Below are 24479 nucleotides of genomic sequence, written 5' to 3'. Positions count from 1 at the left end.
GTTCTATACAAGCAAACAGTGCATCCACAATACAGTATGATGATTCATTTCATATAAACACACATTCAAACTTGCCATGGTTTCCTGTCAAATATTAATTTCCAACTTTCTCCCTAAAGAAAGGTAGAAGTTTTAATACAAAATAGATTTCAAAACCATTCAGACTGTATATTTTCATAAATGAGGGTTTATTATTTTTAACAGATTCAGCTTATCACTGCACTGTGGTCAGTGGTTTTTGTTTTTAAAAAAGGAATTTAATTTTTAAATGTTGATGGAATCCCAACACATGCCATTAATTTAGAAAAGGTGCCAATAATTATAGCAGTATTTTCTACATTATTCAAAGATTTATAATACAAAAGGACTTGCTAGAATTTCATTTTTGTTAAAAGAGCACATCAGTTAAATGTAAATTAGATCTTTGAATTTCAACAGCTGCTTTCAGAAATTTTCAGGTTGCTTTTCCTGGAAGCAACATGAATATACGTTTACAGTGAAAAAACAAAGAATCAGTGAAGTGTATATAAATCAGATAAAAAGGTATTCAAATAAAAGACAATTAAATTAAGAATAATTAGGTTTCAGATTGTTATTGTTCCATTACGCTCTTTAGAGGAAAACTGGCATCAGAATGTCCAAGCTGCTCTGCAATAGTTTCATTTATGAATTTTAAAAGAAGGGGTGGATGGTTTTGCAAAGCTTTCATCCTAGATGCTGCTAATTGGAGAAGTACTTATCAGGCTATTGAAAGTGCTGTCTAGTGAACACTGGCTAGGATCCAAAGAGCAATGAAATTCTGAGAATGGACCTACATGCTGCCATACAAGCCTCACCTAAAATTCAATGGAAATTTGGGAGTGGTCTCTGATGGTGGCCTCTAGTGTAGCATAACAAGGGGGGATTGGGAGGGGGAGAACAGAAGAGAATAGTGGACAGACCTGCATGTGCCTAAGTAACTTTCTGTATTTTGATCCTTTCTTTAGTTTCAGCTAAGAAGCTTAATTTTACAGGATGTTTCTTCAGCAGTCGTATATAATGTGTTCCAATATACTATTTCCATCTTTTATTAAATAAATTCTGGAATTCTATTGCACACAGAGAAAATGAAACTGGATTTATTTCTCTTGTTTTGCAGCAGAAAAGAAGAAAGAGAGCACAGAGACTTTACTCCATTTCCTTTCTTCCCATATACGTAGTATTAAAACATTATTTAGCCTCACATGTAATTTTCACATCCAAAGCTTAATCTAGAGTTGCATAGAATAAATGCATTAAAATCAACAGCACATAAATTACTTATAACTGAATTAACTTCCAGTAATGCAGTAGTTTAATTCATATGACTGGAACTGGACTATAATCTTTCTATCATTATGGGAACATGTTTATATCATCAGTACATTTTCTAATAATGCAAGAATATTTGTATGCTGTTGAAAGGAGGAGAGGAGAGTTTCTGATTATTGTAGTTCCTAATTCTGATCTAACCCTTCCTGCCTTTTCTCTCTTTTTTATTTTTTATTTAGGGAGAATTGTCTTTCTGTATTCCGTTGCTGACATTTGTATTGTCACAGTATGTGAAACTGATGCTAAACATGTAACTATACTAATCTGTGTGGCATACATAAATAATGAAAGAAAGATGTTTGGGCATTTTCTTTCTTTCTTTCTTATTTGAAATAATAAAAAGCTGTACACTGTAGGCTCCCATACAAAATGATGCTTTTATGCACAGAGACTGGAGTCTGCTTATTACCTACAGTATGCTTGCTAGCCCTGATGAACAGACCACCATAGTTGTGACAAGTGATGTAGCTGCCTCCAGGGTAAAACAAAGCTTTAGATATTACACAAGCAATTTAACTGTTTTCTAAACAGATTGCCAAGACAGTGGGAGTTGGCACTGTATTTTAAAGCTTGGATACTTGAAGTGACTGCTGATTATAGATCTTTTGATTTGCCTTCTGCATACAACAGGCAACCAAGTAATCCAGTAAAGAATGCTCACAAGCACTTAAACTTGTCTTCATGTCTTCCCATAGATTACACTCAAAACTCACTCCATAAAAGTGGAGGTAAAGAGGCCTGTGTACTGATAACAAAACAGTTGCCTTATTCCAACTCTCAAGAAACAACCCTGCCCTCATTACCCAATCCAGAAGAAGTGTTTTATAATCCTTTTCCCCATAAACAGAAAAGGAAGAAAGAAGCCTGGCAAAGACTCTGCACAAGAAAGAAAGAAACTGGGGGGAGGGGATCTTAAACACAATAAAGAACATAATTAACTTCACAATTCTTTGTGTTTTTCATTTGACTACAGGGTGGAGATGAAAGAGGGCTCCTAAGTCTTGCATTCCATCCCGATTACAAAAAAAATGGGAAGCTCTATGTGTCCTATACCACCAACCAAGAACGATGGGCTATTGGGCCTCATGACCATATTCTTCGGATAGTAGAATACACTGTGTCCAGGTATGAATTCTATATACAATCTCTACAGTATTTCCTAGTGTGTAGTATGCTTTAAAGTATTTGTCTGGTCTCTTAAATCCTAAAACCTTCGTATCTTTTACTTTCAAAGATCAATCTCTGATTGATGAAAGGTACATATAGATATTATACAGTGCTACGCTATGCTATGCTATGCTATATATAATACATATTATGTATTATAATACAATCCAAACTAAATTTCAGGCAAGTAATGTTGAGACTAGAAGCAATTACATTTACTTTTCTCCCTTCTATATGTATTCAATTATTCTTATGTATATATTCTGATTACTAAATAGTTCAGTGTATAATATAGAATTCTGATAGCCCACGGTATCTGGAATTAAATGATTTGTTATATATTGAGGAATAAACAACAAACTAATTGGGAGGCATAGATGCACAGGATAAATAATAGAATACTTTCTTTTTCAGGCTAATCATAACATGTAGGAAAAGTAATCTCAGCCCTTATGATGATTTTGGAAGTCCTATTCAGAATTCCCTGCTCATTCTCACATTCTCAGAATGTTTTCCTTACACTAAGATTACAACTATATGGATTGGCTCCTAATACTCCTCGTTATCTGTTATAATACTATATGGTCTTTCACAAATGTCAGGACTCCAAAATCAAAAAGGATACCCAATTACTTCAAAGCAGTTTCCTGTATTGATCCTCATCTATATACAGAAATATTGCCAAACTAAAGGAACTACTTACAGCATTAAAGATATACTCTGAGAAGTTGTAGCAGGAGCTATCTTGACCCATTTTCTCCCAACCAAACTATCTACACTTTGCTATCTCTTGGTTCTCTGGAATGCAGCCCCTTCCTTCAGGGAATCGAGACTACATTCCAACAAAATAAGTTCCCTCTGGAAAGTGTTTTGGTTGCCTATCCTTCTAAACAACCATTAGTGACAATCTAAAATTAATTCTTCTCTGTATACAACTCTATGTGTGTTTTAGATTCTGACTTGCCTCCAAAGAACTTTAGGTAGTACTTAACTGTATATCCTGTCTCATACCCCAACACTATTTTTCATAACAACTCTATAATATGTCATCTGAGAGGGCAAGCTAATACAGTACCACAATATGGACTTCATGGGGCTGCCTGAAAATATGAACTTGAATTCCTCCCACGTTAGTCAGAATCTAGTCCTTCATCTACTACACTTCCTAAAAATTCAGAATCATTCAGATTAGAAGCTCTTGTAAAAATGCAGGCAAAGCAACAAAAACCATATATCCATTTGTATTATGGCAAGCAACTTTTTATATTGCTCTTCTGTCATTCTAAAAATATTTTAGAGGATGAAGGAAAAAATGGTATACCTACTTTGAAGTTAAATATGTTATTGGGATTCATTTTTTCCCTCCCTTATTGCAGGAAGAATCCACACCAGGTTGATATGAGGACTACAAGACCTTTCCTAGAAGTTGCAGAACTACATCGAAAACATCTTGGAGGACAGCTGTTCTTCGGTGCTGATGGGTTTTTATACATAATCCTTGGTGATGGAATGATTACAATAGATGATATGGAGGAGATGGATGGTCTGAGGTATAAACATTTCTAGTAGATAAAACCTTTTTATCATTTGATTTTTAAAATTTCCACCCTAATTCTGCTCTTGAAATATAAGTAATTACCATTCTATACTTAAGTAATTTCTTATCACTTTTCTGAATGAATAAGAAATTAAAATTTGTCCCCATGACAAATAGTTGGAAATAATTCATAATAAATAATTTGGTTGATAAAGATGTGTGATTTATTATCTGTTACTCATTGTCAGAAGAGAATCTGATTTAAAATAAATAAAAATGTGACCAGTAAAAATTAAAGATCAGTCACATTGATTTTCTTAATTTTTCAGAAACAAACTTTGCTTTAAATCGGTTTTCCAAACTGTGAGGTGTATCTCCTTGGAGAGAGGCAAACAGAGTCCAGGGGAGACATAAAGAACCTGGATACATACACCTTTCCCAAAGTTTCATTGTATTGTGTTCATTGTTCATTTGTGTTGATTTTGGGGTTAAGATTTTTAGAGTAGGTATGCATATTAAGACTACACTAAGGGGAGGTCTGATGACAAAAAGTTTATGAATCCCTTAAATTCTATCTGTCACTTTCAAAGAGGATTAAAGCAAAGATATAGAAAGAGATTAATATCTGTGGATATCCTTTTACATATATATGTATATACATAATATCCATACAGATAGTATTTTAAATATGTTTGACATCAAACAAATTTGACATGAAGCCCAGAAGGATACAGTGGATCGAGCTATATATTATTTAAATGACTAGAAAAACTGAAATGTAATCAAAAAGTTAAAAAAATGGTACTTTGATTCTATTTTTTTTTAATATTACGTTCTTAAAAACATAACTGGCTTTTGTTATTCTGAGAAAATGCAAGACCCACCAATTTTAGGCTGCATGTAATATCTCAGTGTACATAGAAAATGGCACAATGCTGTTTGCATCACTTTGACTTCCCTTGCCCCACCCCTACAGATGTCATGTCTCATCTAAAAGATTCCCTAACAAATGATTACTGATCAGAACAGAAAATAGAAGCCAAAATGCTATTGCTTTTAAAAATTAATGATCTTATCTCCAACTTTCTCAGTGATTTTACAGGTTCTGTACTGCGCTTGGATGTAGACACCGATTTCTGCCATGTGCCTTATTCCATACCACAGTCTAACCCACATTTTAACAGTACTAATCAGCCTCCTGAAATTTTTGCCCATGGACTCCATAATCCAGGCAGGTTCGTAAAACTCTTTTTCTTTTGAAGAATGGAAAAGGATACTAACACAGTTTGTAAAACTTAAAGCAATATGGAAAATAATATGGGAAAAAAAGAAGCTAAATAAATATAAAGTAGCTCTTTCTTCATGAAAAATGTTTTGTTATAATTTGGAATCTTGTTTTACTACCGAGAAAAAGGCCTTATAAATGTGTAGAATTAGAATGATCAGTTTGTGGTGTCCTTGTTGCTTTCTGAGCTTGGTTGGTTTCTTGCAGGTGTTTCACTACCAAACTACGTAACATCAGCAGCGCTCATAGGCAGTGGAATTTGCTCTCATTTTATATTTTAGTGGTTTACCCTGTTTGTGTTGGTGGAAGTAGTCTTGGTGATTCCTTGATTGGGTTGTTGTTTACTATAGTTGTTTGGCAGTTCCTTGATTGGGGTATTGTTTGCTTCTAATGTTAACCTTGGTATTAATTCTCTGCTCATGTGGGTGTTGATTGCTGGTAAAGAGATGTTTTGGTGTTTTGTTTTCTTTTTGGTTTTTTGATTGTCTGTTTTGAATAGTATATAGATGTTGTTTATGTCTGTGTGCCTGTTAATGTCTGATTTGACTGAGTACCTGGCTTCCAGGAATTCTCTACCATTTTTGGATTTGGCCTGGTCTAGCATGCTCACAATTTCCCAGTTGAAACTATGATTACGTTTGTCCATATGTTGTGAAATTAAGGAGTTTTCTTCATGTCTTTTGACTTTTAATTGGTGCTCATGGATGCACTCTGCTAGACTTCTGCCTGTGTGTCCTACATAGTGGTTGTTGCAGTCCTTACACTGTATGTTGTAGATGGCTCCTGTTTTTTTCCTTTTGGGGCTGCTGGATCTTTTGGTTTATTTAGGGTGTTTTGGAGATTTTTAGTTGGTTTGTGTGCTACAATGATGCCATGTGGTTGTAATAGTCTGTTGGTGGTTTCTGAGATGTGTTTGATCTATGGCAATGTTATCCTTTTCACAGCTTGTGTTGGTTGTGCTACATTGGGTTGTATGGTCATGCAATTTTTGATTAAGTTGCATGGCTATCCATCTTATTGGAAGAATTGTATAGATAATCTGTTTCCTTTGTCTGATGTTCAGGATTACTACAGTGAGTTTTGTGCTTGTATAAATAATGTTCTTATATAGCTTCTCTTGTAGGAGGCTTTGCTGTTGCTTTGTTAATGGAGCATCAGAGCAACAACCCAAGGTGTGAGGTGTGAGTAGTTTTACGATAGATTTGTGTTTCTAATTCTATTCTCATGTTGAGAATATCCAGGAAGAGTAGCATGTTGTTGTTTTCTTCTTCCCAGTGAATTTTATTCCTTTGAAGATGTTTTTGATGGTTTAGTATGTATTCTCTAGTTATTATATCAAAGGTGTCATCTATGTACTGGGTCCATACTTCAGGTTGTATGTATGTATGGAAGTGCTATCAATTCCAGGTGTTCCATTACAGTCTCTGCTATGAGTCCTGAAAGTGGTGAGCCCGTGGGCGTTTCTTTGATTTATTGATATATTTGTTCATCAAACTGAAAGTATGTGGTTATAGAAAGGTTGGTAAGATCAAAGATTATGAGCATTTCAATCTTGGTGTATTTGATTAGATTGGGTGAGCTATCATGGATTCTTTGGCTATTTCTGAGTCTAAGAATACAACAAGTGCTGTGACTTCAAATGAGACCATGATTTTATCTTCATCTGTTATCACGTCTTTGATTCTTTGGAGGCACTATAGTGGTGAGTTGATGGAGTATTTGCTTTCTCCTGTGAAGTGTCCAAGCTTTTTTGTCAGTTCTTTAGAAATGTTGTAGGTTGGGGTCACTGGTAATGATACAATTGGACTGAGAGGTATGTTTGACTTGTGTGTTTTGGAGCATTCATAGAACCATGGGAGACTGGGTCTACTACATTTCATCCACCATTGGTCTTCTTTGGTGATTTGACCTTTCTTGGTGAAGTCACTGAAACTTCTCTTGATCTAGTTGTCTAATTTTTGTACAGGATTGGTGCTCACTGGGATGTAAGTTTTTTTCTGTTCTAGTAATTCTTTTGCTTTTTGTATTCCTGGAAGCCAGGCATTCAAAAATATTACTGATATGTGTTTTCACTGGCAAGGAGAATCTCAGTAATGTGAGAACAGAAAACAGTTTGCTCTCATTTAAACTGAATTGCCATGAATTTATATTATCTAATCTGAATTATCCTATTTCTCAGTTTGCATATCTTTATTATTTAATGCTCCATTTAAGAATGTACACTTTAACATCAGTGATTAGAAATAGATTGGTGATCTAGAAATAGAAGTCATATATAGCAAACAAATGAATTAGTTCATGTCATCACAAAACAATGTCCTTGAACAGGTGTGCAGTGGATCGCCATCCAACAGATGTAAATATTAATTTAACAATACTTTGTTCAGACTCGAATGAGAAGAACAGATCATCAGCAAGGATCATTCAGATAATAAAAGGAAAAGATTATGGTAAGTTCTGGATCATGGAGCATTCAGTGTTCATATTCCCATCAAAGAATGGATAGAAAATTGAATATAGAGCCATAGTATGCCCAACAAGGTACTGCTCATGTGTTAGGAATACCGTGGGCATCTTTTTTTCCTTATGATGGATATTTGTCTACACTATAATTGTGTTAGGCATTAACTTATATAAATAAAAACTAATAGAAACTAAAAAAATAAGAACAAAAAGAAAAAGTGTAGTTTGTAAAATTTATTTATAAAATAATAAAGACAGGATATAAATAATTGCCATATAAAATGCTAAATAAAAAAATAAATAAAGTGAAGGAATTAAAAATGTAAGTGCAACAAAGAAAAGAAAAAAGAGGGGGGAAAAGTAATTTGCTCCTTGGTCACACCAAATCTATTTTTTTCTAATAACTGATCAACTTCTATTAAAAAACAACAACAAAATATCTCTTCATCACATATCTCATCTCTTTATTTATAAACAGGTCTTAAAATCTTGTTATTCTGATCAGCAAAAGTCCATTAAGGGATATCAGAAACAACAACATATCTATTTTAAATGAAATCCCAGAATCCACTGTTTAATTATTTCTCTTCCTTCGAATATATTATTCTTTTTCTATAAGAAAACCCCAAACCTCATTATTCAATCATAGTCAATCAATATTCATGAGCAGCTGAATTGTAAACCTTTGTGAATAATTCAAGGTTATATAATAATTTCATATAATTTTTTAAAAAGGCAAAAAACCCCCAAACTTTTCCAGGTCAATATGGGTTATGTTTTCAGGACAATTATGAAAATCAGCGATAGCTGTAGCCTTTCCTAAGTGAAAGGACCATATTAGATAAATGATAATTTGTCATTAATCTTTCAATATCAAAATTTAGTACCCACTATTGTTTCTTTTTTCCCCAGTTAAAACTATAAGTACCATTCTTGACTATTTATTTACTTCTGAAAGCAAAAGTGTATTCCAGTTTTTCATATTTTATTTTTCTACTTTTCTTTGTTGCACTTACATTTTTTCTTCCTTCACTTTATTTTTTTATTTAGCATTTAAAAAAGATATGAATGGAATTTAGAACAATTGTGTGCAATAAGCATGTTCTAACATAGGCAAAATTAATAGATGATTGATTCCCTTTGATACTAAAAAAGCTAAACTTTTTTCCCTATGGTACTTATGTTCAGTATAAACCTAATTCTGAAATAATGTCAGATAAAGATAAAATTCTATTTTATTTTAAATGTTGTATTTCCCAATTCTTAGCACTTGCTTTTACCAACTTTAATTTAATCTAACACTATGGTAGTTTTTTTCCAGAAAGCGAACCTTCACTTTTAGAATTTAAGCCATTCAGTTCCGGACCACTGATTGGTGGATTTATATACAGAGGCTGCCAATCTGAAAGACTTCATGGAAGTTACCTATTTGCAGACCGCAATGGGTAAATTACTTACAATTCTCATAGAAAAAGCAATGTGTTATTTCTAACTTAAAAATGAAAGTGCATTATATGCTGATGATGGTTTGCTAGTAGTATGTATTGCCAGGTTGATTTCAGAAATCCAATATTACAATATTATAACACTTCCAGCCCTTAATGTACAGATGAACTAAGATGAGGCCACTGAGGGACTTTTACTCCATTGCTTTTAGAATTGCATTTGCTCCCCATGTTCAGCCTTTATTTGAAACCATGAGGTAAACTCAATTTGATCTAAAATCAAAATTCCATCCATATTAGTATATGGATGGAATACAGCTTTACCTTACTTTTTGGTCTATCAGTCACAGGGAGGTAGTAGAAAAACTGAACATGTGTCTGAAAGCAGTTGAAGATTAATAAAATAAATAGCTATAATTAATTTAAATAAATTGGAGGAAATCGTGGACTGGGAAATCTTCATCTTTGATCTTGAAGATCAGTTTTGGAGCTTATAGTTAATTCTGGTCTGAGTTCTTCCAATGCAGAGAGCAGAATTATTGTGTAGGATTACTTTTTACCATTAAAAACAACTGCCAGTTATCTAGGAAAAACTACAACATTGCTTTGCATTTAGACAAAGCCATTATAATGAGCTCTACATGAAATTGCATTTGAAGGTGTTCCTGAAAGTTCAGCTTCTATACAATGCAGGTGTTCCCATACTGGTAAAGGCTAAGTATTTGGAGAATATAACAATGTATTGTATTAATGTATTGTGACAGGACTCAAACAGAACTCAACTCTTGACACCTAGATTGTATGGTCTAGGCAAGAATATCATGAAAACACCATCAACCAATAAATTATAGGCTTAGTTATGTTAGTTTTAGTCCCAATGCTCCTTAAGATATTTACATTGACTTCAATCAGCAGTATTACTGAAAAAAGATTAGCTTCTTGCTGGTGCTGTCACAATACATCAAACTAGACTGAAAAAATAAAGCTATTCTAGAAATTTCCTCTCAAAACTTATTTTATTTTTTCCGTCTGTGGCCACATGAGGAAATGAAACATGGGGGACAAAAGGAGAAAAGTAGGTGAGCAACTCATCCTCATTCAGGCTACCAGAAATGTTTTAATTGTCACACACATTCCCATTGTCACACACATCTTACAGAGAAGATATATCTCCCCATTTCACTACAACATTAACATTTATATTCTACTAGGGCATATATACAAGCACGGAGCGTGCAATACAAACTGGCACAATTGAATATAGGTCTAGAGTATGACATACCGTTAATGCAAACAAGTAGTGAGTTCTTAGAAATACTTTTATGTATTGTGCAAACATATCAATAGTGTTCTAAAATCTAAATGACATTAAAGGTCCAATGTTAAAATTATAATGGTTGTACGAGGGCACCTCTATTTGATTATCAATGACAGGCACTCGCAGATACAGAACTTTCATTATCACATTAGAAAACTACAACATTACATTACTTTTTGACATAATCGCCATTCCAATTGAGGCACGTCATAACGTCTTACAAGGTTCGAAATTCCTTAGTAGAAGTTGCTCGGCACCAAATCTGGGTTATGGGGGGGTGATCAAAAACATCCCAACAGAACTGATAATAATAATAATAATAATGATAAAGTTGGAAGGGACCTTGGAGGTCATCTAGTCCAACCCCCTGCTCAGGCAGGAAACCCTATACCATTTCGGACAAATGGCTGTCCAGTTTCTTCTTAAAAACTTCCAGTGTTGGAGCATTCACCGCTTCTGGAGGCAGATTGTTCCACTGCTTAATTGTTCTAACCATCAAAAGTTGCTTCAAAAGTTCTTGGGTGCATCAAGTGATGTGCGGGTGAGCATTATTGTGAACCAACACTACACCAGAAGTGGTGCCATAGAAAATCCCGCCAAATGTGAAGATGCCAAAGGAGTACTGCTGGTGAAATTCATGGAGTGTGGCTCAACCATCAATTCAGAAGTCTACCGTGAAATGTTACGAAAACTCAGACGAGCCACCCATAACAAGCGTTGGGACATGCTGACTTCCGGTGTGGTGTTGTTCACAATAATGCTCACCCGCACACCGCTAGACGCACCCAAGAATTTTTGAAGCAGTTCCGTTAGGATGTTTTTGATCATCCCCCCCCCCATAGCCCAGATTTGGCACCGAGCAACTACTACTAATGAATTTCAACCCTTGTAAGACGTTATGACGTGCCTCAATTGGAATGGCGATTATGTCAAAAAGTAATGTAATGTTGTAGTTTTCTAATGTGTATAATAAAAGTTCTGTATCTGGGAGTATCTGTCATTGATAACCAAACAGAGATTTCCGAATTGCCCTTGTATTTGCATTACTTCAACACACACAGTCATCCTGTTCATGCTTAAAGGTACTGATTCCCTTGAATCAAGCTCTTCTTCAGGTGATTACATGACACACCGCAATTTTCTCAGCAATGTTTCTTTTCCATTAATTCTTTGTTTTTCTATCTTACAGCCCTGAGATTGCCTTATTGTGTCTGAACCAAATACTAACCATATCTATCCTTCCTAACTTGTCTCAGGATTAGTTGAGAATCTCTGAATGTGCTATTGAATCTCCTATGGAATATTTATGCTTATGTTAGTCCTGTCAATTCTATTAACATTATGGGACTTGCTTTAAAAGAAACATATATGCAGTTGTGCTGTTCTGTTACCATGCATTAAGAACAAATCTTTGAGAAGCTCTGGTTATATGACATCAATCTATTATAAGCTTGTTGGTTGTAACTGGAGGTAGACATTTCAAAATCACTTTTAAGTATCTACCAAAATGAAAATTGAATCATAAGCTTTACAGCTCAGACTTTAAATGTAACCTTCTCAAATTTGGTGCCTTCCAGATGTGTAGGGATTACAACTACAAAAACCAACCTGAGAGCTTTAATGCCAAAGAATCTGGAGAAATCAGGACTCCAATTCAGATATTATTTAATATTTAATTTCTACTTTGACCTCAATAAAGTTAATTGAAGCAGTGTGTAACCCTTCTCTTTTTATTATCTGTTTTTAGAAATTTTTTAACACTACAACAGAGTCCTATTACAAGAAAGTGGCAAGAAAAACCATTATGTCTGGGCAGCAGTGTTTCATGTCAGGGTTTCTTTGCTGGACACATTTTAGGATTTGGTGAAGATGAATCAGGTAAGACAAAAAGCAACTTCTTATTGTTTTACGATATATTAATTGGCATTTAGCCAAGAACTATCATATGATTGATTTTTTAATACATTTTTATAAAATAAACTGAAACATAATTCCAGGAAGAGCCATTTAGTTCATTGTGTAAGGTACATATTAATAACCAGCCTCCATTTGGACAAATCCAGTGAAGAAGAGCCAAATCATTCGTAATATTAAAACAATATACTAAAATAGTAGGAGGCTGATATAGCCAATTATAAAAACTCAAATACTTTTGCAAATAATAAGGTCATCAGACAATAGAAAACTTAACAGCAAACCTCTGTATAGATTTGCCCATAAACAGGGCTATATTTGAAGAATACCCTTTCTCTTCTAATTGCCCTACTTCAGAGAGTAGGATAATTCTATTTTTAATTCAAAATTGTTTTCCTCAGAGCCTCTAAAATGTGAGGACTGAATTCCCTTTGGTTATCCAGTATGTAGAATGCTTTCTAGGTATGTTAGAGATTACAAACATATCACCAACAAGTTATGGGAGTTAAAGCCAAAATATCTGGAGAACATCAAGTTGGAAAAAAACTACTATAGATAAATACTTTAAACTGTGCTCAGAAATTATAAAGGCAATAGAGATATAGAAGTGTGAAGGAAGCATATTTGTAACAGTTCCAAAAGACATAGGTTGTATTATCTATGAGCAATATTTCAAGGGAGAATTATTGGCAGTAATTTGGAATAGTCTGAATGAGAAGCAGTTAAAGACAGTGAGCTTGTCTGCTGCAAAGCTGACAGGCCAGGTTCGAGACCCAAGCGTCACACATAGGGGAGAGCTCCCTTTACTTGGCCCAATGCTTGCCCACCTACCAGTTCAAAAGCATGCAGATGTGGGTGGATAAATAGGTACCATTGGTGGGAAGGTAACAGCTTTTTGTGTACCTCAGCATACAGTCATGCTGGCCACATGACCATGGAAATGTCTTCAGACAACATTGGCTCCCTCAGCTAAGAAACAGAGATGAGCACTGCGCCCTAAAGTCAGACATGACTGAAAGGGGAAACATTTACTTTTACCTTTAGATGAGAAGCATATAAAACAATAGAATTGGAAAGAACTATTCCATTAATTACAACTCCCTGCTCAGTGCAGGAATCAAGATTAAACCATTTTTCTCAGATCTACTCAGTATAGGATCCACTAAAAATTTGTTCTACCATCAGACTGAAAACTAGGATTCTAACTAAAATGTTTTGAGAACTAACATATAGTATAAAGTAGCCCATTGTGCCAAGCCAAAATATGTAATCACAGCAATTACATTTTATTAATCTGGTTTTGTAAATGGCGTGAATACAAAAAAATATTATGACAGTCTTCTCTCACTATTCTCAATATGATGCAAATTGAATACCTATTTAAATATTTTAAAGAAACTGATTATGGTATCTCTAAAAGGCAGCAATATACTAATAGTATAGTATGTTACAACATATCTGCTGAACATTTGGTTTTTTCTATTTCTAAAAAACTCCTATGAATAAATTTGGCTCTCCAACCTCTAAATTCCCTGTTTACATTATTAAATAATCTGTGGAAAAATGGTAAAGAAATATGAAGGATACTTGATAATTCAGGTTACCAAATATTTTAGGAAAAATGCAATCAAAAGCATGCCTCACTATATTTTAGAAACAAGAACAAATTTGACTAAAGAACTGCAGAATTCCACCATTTTGTCAAAATGACTAAATGAGTTTCATGTCAGCACTTCTCCACATAGTCTTTTGACATCACAATGCATAAAGAAAAAGGCCTCAGTTTGCATCACAACTATACAATGCTCACTTCATCATTTTTGTTATCTTCACCCTTTTTTCCCTACAGATGCCTCTGCCTTAGACTCATTTTCTAGTCTTAACTTCATCAAATTATTTTAGCTTCTATTCGCAGTTTTAAAAATGAGGATATAAATTGATGCAATGGTCAATTTATATAATTTCTTCTATATAATAATATCCATAACATTATACTTTTCATCATAATGCATATGTTGCTTGGTATTTTTAGTGAATGCCAACATTTACTTATTTACTTAATGTGCTTCATTGACAGGTGAGGTTTACATCTTAGCAAGCAGTAAAAGCATGACACAGTCTCTCAATGGAAAACTCTATAAAATCATTGATCCCAAAAGGTAAGAAATGAATATGATGAGACATAAATCTAACAAATAAATAATAAAATGGAGACCCAGTTTGGTCCAGTGGTTAAGGCATCAGGTTAGAAACCAGTAGACTGTGAGTTCTAGTCCTGCACAAGGCATGAAAGCCAACTGGGTGAACTTGGGCTAGTCCAGGGGTAGGCAACCTTGGCTCTTTTATGACTCGTGGACTTCAACTCCCAGAATTCCTGAGCCAGGAATTCCTGAGTTGAAGTCCACAAGTCATAAAAGAGCCAAGGTTGCCTACCCCTAGGCTAGTCACTCTCTTTCAGCCCAACCCATCTCACGGAGTTGTTGTTGTGGGAAAATTAGGAGGAAGGAGCATTAGGTATATTTGGCACCTTGAGATATTTATAAAATGATAAAGGTGGGATAAAAATAAATAAAATCAGTGGAATGCTACACCATACACATATGTATTTCTATGTGTGCATTTTTGTATAGATGCTTCTCCTTATATATTTTTTAAATATGTGTTTAAGTTTTTTTATGAAAATATTCATGAAAGGTTTCTCTTTTTAAGAAAATAGGATAGGATCTAGTATGAATGATTGAAAATAAATTTATAGAAATATACATTGCAAGATCTGCAAGAACTGATAGAGGTGTAGGGAAGGTGATCCTGGAGCATTTGCTTATGGTGAGGGAGAAACAAAAAGCTTTTAAACTATAAATTAAATAACATTGCACGTCACAGAAAAAGTTATAATGATTTGTCATGGACCTGTCATTGAAATGACATGTTATTAATTAAGAAGCAGATGTTACTGTCAATCATGCTCTTCTATTTGTTTTGTTTATTAAAGATTTCTAGTGAAAGTATTTTTATAAAACAAATACTACTCCACTTCACTGAGATTGTTTAGTCTGTTGGTGTGTGGATTTAGGTGAATTTTACACCTTTAATCCACTATTAGTTTCTGATTACAGAGAGGTTGTTTGTTTGACCTTGGATTTGTGCTCTTGTTACCCCACCATTTAGAGTGGCCTGAAATTGGCATATCTTAAAGGCCAGACCTTTCAAAGCAAAATTCTCTGTTCACTATTTAATGTGTGGCACATCTGTGTGGAATAAGATCAGGGGGAACAATGCAGTAACATAAGGACAACAAATACTTTGAAATATATATTAAATGAAAGTGATGAGGAAAAGACGTTGTTTTATAGGGTTACCATTTCTGATATGTTTACATGAGCATGAAATTACACTTAAAACCTTATTAACATTCTCAATGCAACTTTCAAGTGATGAGTCTCAGTTAAAAGTATACCAAAAAAAGAATAATAATATATAGTTAGAGCAGCCACCTTTTTCCACCATGTCTCCCAAGTTCTGTTTTCTCATGAATATGCAAGCATCTGCATCTATGGAAATATATTCCTGGATTTTCTTGACAGTTTGCATGAACTGCATGTTTGCAGCAGAATCTCATGCCAGTTGTTGAGGGTAAAAAGTTGAATGATGGATCTCTTCTTGTTTAATGGCAATGGTAGGATTTCAAGGGCAATGCATGTAAAACCAAACCTTTCTCTATGCAAAACATCAAAATGAGGCATGGAAAGGAATTGTTACACTGAAATATACCAAGTATTGATTTCTCGAACCAAGGAAAAATTAGTACAATAAACATTCTGATTAGTTAATAATTTTTTCTAGGATAGTATTGCATTGTCTTAGGGCATTTGGTATAATAAAGTGTTGGAGGAATATGACGCTTGTGGTATTCATCGATAATATCAGTGATGGTTTAATTACTGGTGGTAATATTTTTCTAGTTGAATGAAAACAGGATTGATTTTTTAAAATGGCTTCCAAAGAAATATTGGATCAGATTTTAAAAAATTCTTATCAGAAATTCCATATATAGTATACTCAGGTAGAAGACTACCTGCGGATAAGCCGAACCCAATTTGGGGGGTATATTTTGGCACCTCAAATTGTTAGCTTCTTTGCAAGTTTACATATGGTAAATTTGAAGAAGCATTTGAGAGTTCCAGGCTTTCCCAGTTAATTTGAGGAATGAATGACACACTGGCAAAAGAATCATTTGTTATCCCAAAGCAGCCTTTCCCAGCTGGAATTTTCCAAACGTGTTGAAGTATAACTCAGAGCCCTCTCTGTGGGCATGCGCGCCATCGCCCCAGTCCTAGGCCTTCAGCTGGGTTTTATAAAACCTTTTCGCTTTAGGCCTCCGCCACCATGTACAAAAAAAAAGGTTCAATCAATGAGTCAATTTCAACTTCTCGCGGGGAAAAAAAAGATCTTGCAAAGTTGGAATTGATTGATTGAACTTTTTAGTCCCACCCAGTCTGCCGTTACCACCGCAGCCATGCCCACCCAATAGGCCACACCCACCCGGCACCCGACAATGCATAAGTGGGTTTGGGGTTGCAGTTTGGGCACTCGGTCTCTAAAAGGTTCCCCATCACTGCTCTATAGATAGCAGGCAAATTAACATTGCTAGGTTACCTAAAATAAAACGATGTTTCTTAAATTAAGAAAGCCCTAGTACAAGGATATATTAACTTTATTTTTATGTGTGGACAGATTTTTGAAATATTTTAAGAAAGCTACATCTAACTAAGATGTAGGGAATCCGTTTTCAATTGCTATAATTTCCAGCATTCCAAAAAACATAAACACCACGCATTCCACACCCTGCCTTTCCTTTTTTTCCTTCTCTCCCTACTTTTATTTAAAGCTTTATTTGCTCATTCATTCCTTTCCTCTTAAGAAGGCACATTTCCTGTTTAAATTTTTTAAATAATATTTGGTTAACTATTAACTATATTTTGTCCATTTCATTTAGTAATATTTCTGCAGGGATAGCACAAACTGGATGTTATAATGCTTTAAAAGTTACTCTTTTTTTGGATGGGATTTATTTTTTATTTTGTCCTAATAAACATAATTACTCAGATTTGTCTAAATTTACCAAGCATTGTCTTTCCAACAAATACCTGGCTTGTCTCATCAATAGAAGTTTGAAGAAAGGCAGAAGAATATCAATTATCCTTGACTTAATCCTGATTATTAATATGAAAGATCTTATTGAGACTAGCTGAAATATTGGGTGAAATAACCATGTAATGCTGAAGGTATTTGTTTTAAATTAAACTAAAACAGAACATGTATCTTGGATTTTTGAAAAAGTGAATCTTAATATATTCATAGCAATGTAAGCAAGATTCTATAGCAGAGAAAGTTAATGGGAGAAATTGCTCAATTCAGCTAAATAATTCCAATGAGAGAAAAAAGCAAGAAGGCAACAGAAGACGCCAATATAGCTGTTTAAATCTTAGTAAAGAACTGAAAACAAGAAAAGAAATATGCATGGAATGGAAAAATTGCCAAGTCCCAAAGGAAAAACATAAACAGTCACTTAAAACTCTAGAGTTGGTGTCAGAAAGCAAAAGCTCAGAATGGGCTGATGTTAATAAACCTTCTTAAGATATGTTCAAAGAAAAAGACAAAATATTATACCAGCTGTTCAGTGAAGAAGACAAAGCAGTAAAGAGAACAAAGGAAAGAGAACAATTCAACTTCTGTGTTAAATCAGTCTTCTCATAAAAAAGCATGCATTGCTCCAGGAAACTGATGGGAAGGATGAAGGAGCAGAACTGAAGATGAAGATTGATAGAAATACGGTTTTGGAATAGAAAGTAAAGTTTAAATCTCTAGAACCAAAGGAATTTCTTTCTAGTAAACAGAAGTAGCTAATGTGCTGGCAGAACTTTTAAATATTATGGCTAAGAAATGCTGGAGAACTAATTAAATGTTAAATGATTAAACAACAAAAAATGTCCCTATCTTCATAACTATAGACCAATCACTCTTAAAGTGATTAGAATTCCTAGAGCAAACCATAAAGAGACTTGGAACAGAGGTTGACTGCAAACTGAAGTCAACAGTGTGATACAGGTGGGAAAAATCAAACACAATTTTAAACTACAGTAAGGGAATATGATTTTCAAATCATTAGATGTAATTGTTCCACTTTATTTTGCATTTCAACAATTGTGCTCAGATCTGGGCACTATTTTATGAAGGATACATACAAACTGGCACTGATTGTTCAGAATGAGCTAGGTTCTATTAACAGAAATGGAGGTAAAACAGAATGATTAGTTTTGAGCAGTCTAAACAGAAGATGGGGAGATTATGAAAACATTTTTCAAATGCTTGAAAAGATGTCACAAAGGTCCAGAGTTGTCCACCATCATTTAAAAGTGCAAGACACAAAATTCATTTAAGTTATAGTTATACAGATTCTGATTTAATGCTAGAAAAAAATCCTAGCAATAAAATTAATATGATAATGGAAACAATGACCCAAAGAAGCGGTTTCCTGAATATATTCAAGTAAAGACCAGACAGCCATCTCTCAGAGACACTTTAAATTTGATTCTTGCAGATATCAGATGATTTGACTTGACCTATAGCCCATTTGAAATTTATGAATATATGATTTACTAATAAATAAAATACTAAGATATATTAAAATATATTTTATTTTACTTATTAATAATATATTCATAAATTAATGCAAAAGCTATCCACAAAGAGCAATTAAAAAAAGAAATCCATCCAGGTGGATTATGTGATCCCACTCAACAAAAATATAAGTAAACCCTGAAGTCATTTGCAATTCTTCAGGCTACTTTAGCTTTAAAAATGATAACTGATTGGCATGCTTGCCTAACTATATGCACTGAAGGTTTTTTTTTACAATAAATCTCCTTGAATATGTAAGCCCAAACATAACTTCAGAGCAACAGTCCATTTCCATCTCTCCTCCCCTGCATGTTCCATTCTTCTTACATAGACAACTCTGGCCTTCCCTTTATAAGGCAAAAATACCTATCTGTTTATATCTTCCTGTTTTCTGATGTGTGCAAAGAAATCCATGCGGCTGCCGTCATAAAGTATGTAATACATAATTGAGCAACTTTAGGTCCACCAGCCAGTTCTTTCCTGATTCATCCGTCAAAGTGCAATGCAAGTGCCCCCCCTAAATTGATAAATTCCCACAGTGCCTGTTGACCCAGCTGCCAAGGCCTCATCCAGCAGGTGTTGTTTTTATGACCACCCTGACAGTAATACAAACTGTTTAGCAGTTGCATTGACCTCACAGCTATTAACACTGATACAGACTTCATCTGTATAGCTAGTTTTCAAATATGACAGAATTGCTTAAAGACTCGAGGTCATGAACAAGTATACCATATAAGAATAAATTTGATATGCTGCTGAGCTTTAAAAAAAATCCAAAAGCTGGAAAGCTTCTTTTCCTTACTTCCCACTTCATTCCCTTGCAGTAAATCAAGTAATGAGCACTTGGCAAACTTCCCAGTAAGAAAGCAAATGTACTGAAAAATACCTGAAAGAGGGCTGTATTTATTCTGAGAAAAGTAGATGTTTTTCTATGTTCCACTGGTGATTTCTATACTATAACATACTCCCATTGTTATAATTTGAAGATGAAACATTTTTCTTTTCATCACTAGGATAACTAGGATCATGATCATTGTAATGCAGTTTCTCCTGCTAAGGGACAGATGAAATTAGGTTTAAAGCAGTTTTGTTCTAATAAATGCCCTTCAAATTTGCTGGCATTATATATATTTGTTGCCAGAGATCCAGGGATGTGTAGTTCTAGCATAAGAAATGCATGTAAGGTGTTTTAGCTAAGCCTTCACGCAACAATTATGTGGTCTCCAATATTTTTGGCTCAAGCTTGATTCAGTCTTCCATCCTTCCATCTTCCATCCATCTTCCAGTACAATGAAGACCCAGATTGTTGGGGGCAATATGCTGACTCTGTAAACCGCTTAGAGAAGGCTGTAAAGCTCTATGAAGTGGTATATAAATCTAAGTGCTATTGCTGTTTTGTATTATAATATCCAACTATAAAAGATTCTGTTTAACTCTGGCTACTTTCCATAGAGTTATCTAACATTCCAAATCTAGACTATAAAATTGAGAAGCACATTTGAAACGCATTCATGAACACTAAGACAGATGCTGACTTATGAGCTAATCACATTTTTGTTAGTTTATGGTTCAGTGTATTAAGTGAACACTGAGGACTGAATGAATCAAAGCTCAATTAAAAGCATGCATGAGTAAAATGTGCCATGAACACTTGTGTTCTTATATGAACTTCCTGTATGTGGTTGTCAATATGAATTTGGAATACATCTTCATATGTGTATCATTTTTATAATAATTATTGCTATTACACATCAATATTATACAGTTTGAAAGGACCTCAAGGTGGCTTAACTAATATTCAGGGAACTCCTAATTTTTAACAGTCTTTGTTGACAAAATAAGGTTTTTTTTAGCATTTTTAAAAATAGTTTTGCTGGCTATAGTAGCGATATTTGTTAAATAGCATACTGGATTATCATAATTAAACTCTGAAAATTAAAATACCCATTTCTTGCACTTTCCAAAAATACTGCTACATGATCCATTTTAAACAGCTTTAGTTTTGGAGAACAAAAATGAAGACTGCAAAAATGAAGATATATGTAAATTGTTTACATTTGATCCTGACATTTAAATAGATGCATTGCCTGTATTTTTTTTCCATAGGCCTTTAGATCCAGAAGAATGTAAAAGAACAGCATTTCCTGCCCAGATATTGACATCTGAATGCTCAAGGCATTGCCAAAATGGGCATTGTACTCCCACTGGAAAATGTTGTTGTAATCAAGGCTGGGAAGGTGAATTCTGCCGAACTGGTTGGTATTCTACTCATAGTAATTGCTGAACATAGCAAGCCAATAACAATTTCTGACATTTTAAAATATATATATTTATAATGAATGGTAAGAAAATGTCTAGAAGAAGAGACTAGAAAACCTGATTTATGAATTCAGAATTCATTTAGCAACATTTCTAGATGCCGTGTGACCACAAGGCAATATTATGCTCAAGATTTCACCCTACCAAGATGTTCAAAAGTGACATTCTTAGATAATTCAACCCAGCTTTAAATCGGAAATATCTATACTCAGAAATGCCCCATTGGACTCAACAGGACTCCCCGGGAATATATATAAGTTTGTAGCTTGCGCTTTCCAAATTTTGTGCCTTGCACTTTCCAAACTGGCTGAAATCCTGTGAGCTGCAGTCTTATCTCATCTGGAAGGCACCAGATTACAAATGTTGAAGTATGAGAATACATTAATCAACCTCTGAACAGATATGTATAATATTCATTCACAAGAGTTTCTGTAATCCTCTGTAAAGAACTTAAAGCCCGTATTGAAACAAACTTAAACATTTTGTTTAAATATTTAATTGCCATTTTAAAACTTAGTTTTAGAGTGAATAAATGATCATAACTGGAGTTTCTTGCACATCCAGACATTTTCTGCACAGAAAAAGGAAATTGAATTGTATACGTTGCATGACATCAGATAAGCAGAACGTGTAGAATTAGTTTTAAACATTAAGATATAGCAACAGTGGTGGGATTCAGCCAGTTTGCACCACTTCGGCAGAACTGTTAGCTAATTTTTTTGTTGCCCAGGGCTAGAATGGACTTCCAGAAGCGGCATCCACACAGAGAACCGGTTGTTCACATATTTGAATCCCACCATTGTATAACAATATATTTTCATTGTAACCAAATGGGTTTAGTGTTCGAAGTGTTGTCTGAAATAACGTCATACCACCATTATGATAGTGACATTTTTGCCTCTGCATGTTTTGCTGCAGATACTAACAGAGGATTTTAACATTTAAATTTTTTTACAGCAAAGTGTGATCCAGTCTGTCGACATGGTGGTGTCTGCATACGACCAAATAAATGCTTGTGTAAAAAAGGATACCTTGGTTCTCAATGTGAACAAATGGACAGAAACATCCGAAGAGTGACAAGGGCAGGTATTTTTGATCAAATCATAGACATGACATCTTATTTGCTGGATCTAACCAGCTACATTGTATAGTTTCTGGGACTCTTTAGAGACTACATTTCAATGGGCATTTATTTTTGAATCTTCTCTTTTCTTTTATTTGTAAAGACTGTTTTCCTGCTTTGAAACTCCAGTGATTCCTTTGGATTTGTAAATCTGTCTTTATTTTCAGAAATGTATTCATTCACTTACAAATATCTGATTGCATAATTAGTGGAACATTAACATTACATTTTTCAGGTGGAATAATTTACATGGAAATTCCACTGGAAGCTACAGAAAATATCACCTGATGTCACTATGAATTCTTTGATGTTCTACCAATGTTAAGTCTATAATTATTTTATTATTGCAATCAGAAAGGAGTTCTGAAATTTTGGACATAATTAGAAAAAAAGAAAAAGTACAAAAAATGACAAATGGATTCAGATGATCACTTTTCATCTAATGTTACACGTGACCATTTTTTTCTTCCATTAAAAGCTTTTTTTAATGCTTAAGAAAGCTAATATAGCAAGAGCTACAGGTAGTCCTTGTCTAATGACCATAACTGGGCCCAACAACCTGGTCATTAAGCAAAGCAGTCACTAAGCAAAACCATGACTGCTTCAAAGTTTTCCTTTGCTTTAATGACCTGTGAAGGTCATAAATATGAGGATTGGTTGTAAGTTACCTTTTCTTCACCATTGTAACTGCAAGTGATAGCTAAATGAGGTAATTGTTAAACAAGGACTGTGTTGCAATTGTTCAAATGACTAGAGAAATCAGTTACTTTATGAAAAACATGGCCATATGAATCCACTTTTCCCACTATAGCTCTGTTTCACAACTCCTTCATGCATTCTTATATAGGCAGTTCATTATAAGTTTGTAATCTTCACCTCTATCATTGTAACAGAATGTTATGCACTTAACTGCTTTACCTAACATACATGCAAGTCTGGCTGTCACAGCTTGATTTCCACACTGTGTTAATTTTTTTAACAATTAAATTATATCCATATATTTTAAAAACAATAATTCTAAAAGGTCTGCTTTTTATTGAATATCTTATTTAATAATGGGCACTGGGTTTGTTTTACATATTTATATGATTTTATTTTATTTTTTATAATATAGATATCACCTAGATGAACAGCATTGTAAAATACTAAAGTTATATGTTCCTTCACCTTAATTGGAGAGTACAAGAGCAAGCACATTCTTTTAATGTATTGTGGACTAATATAGACCTATATTATGATGTCATTCTTTGTTTATAATCCACAAAGTAGTAGTACCAACTAATTGGTCATTTTAAATACTGATAAAATACTTGCCACTGTATCAGGACTGGCCCTCTACATATATTATTACAAAATTCACACTAAATAAAACCTTGCCAAATGACAAGTCACTTTAAGTAAAAAAAAAATTGTGTAAGAGAACATGTATAAAAACAGCAAAAAATATTATTGCCAAATATGGTTTAAAATGTAAATGCTTCTTGGAGAATAAACAGAATATTGTTTCATTTTTGTAAATGTATCAATAAACTTGGTGTACATGCTGTATTCATAATTGTTAATGTTTTGATTGATATTTCCTCAGAATTTTAAATGTTATTTCTGTGATACTCGGGACTGGTCAGGGTAGTTCATTCTTGCAGCAGATATGAATTTCTCTTTGTGCTATTGTTTTTACAGAGAAGTCTTCTCACACTGGGAAAAGGAATGAATACGTGTGTTCTTCATACCACAATTCATAAAACACCTGTTCCTATTGCAGTACTATGCAAAGATGTTAAGCAATACATTGCTTGAATATGGCTTTAGTAGACAAGAAGGCCTCTAGGCTGAAATAAAAATATTTCTTACATTTTAATACAACTACAATTTGTATC

At 34.1% G+C, this 24479-nt stretch overlaps 1 protein-coding gene across 1 annotated transcript in view; it reads left to right on the top strand.

Annotated features, from left to right (window-relative positions):
- The window catches only part of HHIP (hedgehog interacting protein), a 78431-nt gene extending 54283 nt beyond the window's left edge, over window positions 1-24148 (top strand). Inside the window, exons 6-14 of the mRNA XM_015814520.1 lie at window positions 2324-2475; window positions 3894-4067; window positions 5146-5289; window positions 7668-7789; window positions 9124-9247; window positions 12313-12443; window positions 14557-14638; window positions 21267-21415; window positions 22437-24148. Of these exons, the coding sequence (XP_015670006.1) occupies window positions 2324-2475; window positions 3894-4067; window positions 5146-5289; window positions 7668-7789; window positions 9124-9247; window positions 12313-12443; window positions 14557-14638; window positions 21267-21415; window positions 22437-22630 (1272 nt within the window). The 3' untranslated portion in view covers window positions 22631-24148. The remainder of the gene's footprint in view (window positions 1-2323; window positions 2476-3893; window positions 4068-5145; window positions 5290-7667; window positions 7790-9123; window positions 9248-12312; window positions 12444-14556; window positions 14639-21266; window positions 21416-22436) is intronic.
- The last annotated feature ends 331 nt before the right edge of the window (window positions 24149-24479 follow it).

This window comes from Protobothrops mucrosquamatus, unplaced genomic scaffold, assembly GCF_001527695.2.
Source record: "Protobothrops mucrosquamatus isolate PMUCROS unplaced genomic scaffold, P.Mucros_1.0 scaffold259, whole genome shotgun sequence".
Taxonomy (NCBI): Eukaryota; Metazoa; Chordata; class Lepidosauria; order Squamata; family Viperidae; genus Protobothrops; species Protobothrops mucrosquamatus.
The sequence above is the reverse complement of the archived record's forward strand: the minus strand, read 5'-3'. Positions and strand labels throughout refer to the sequence as shown.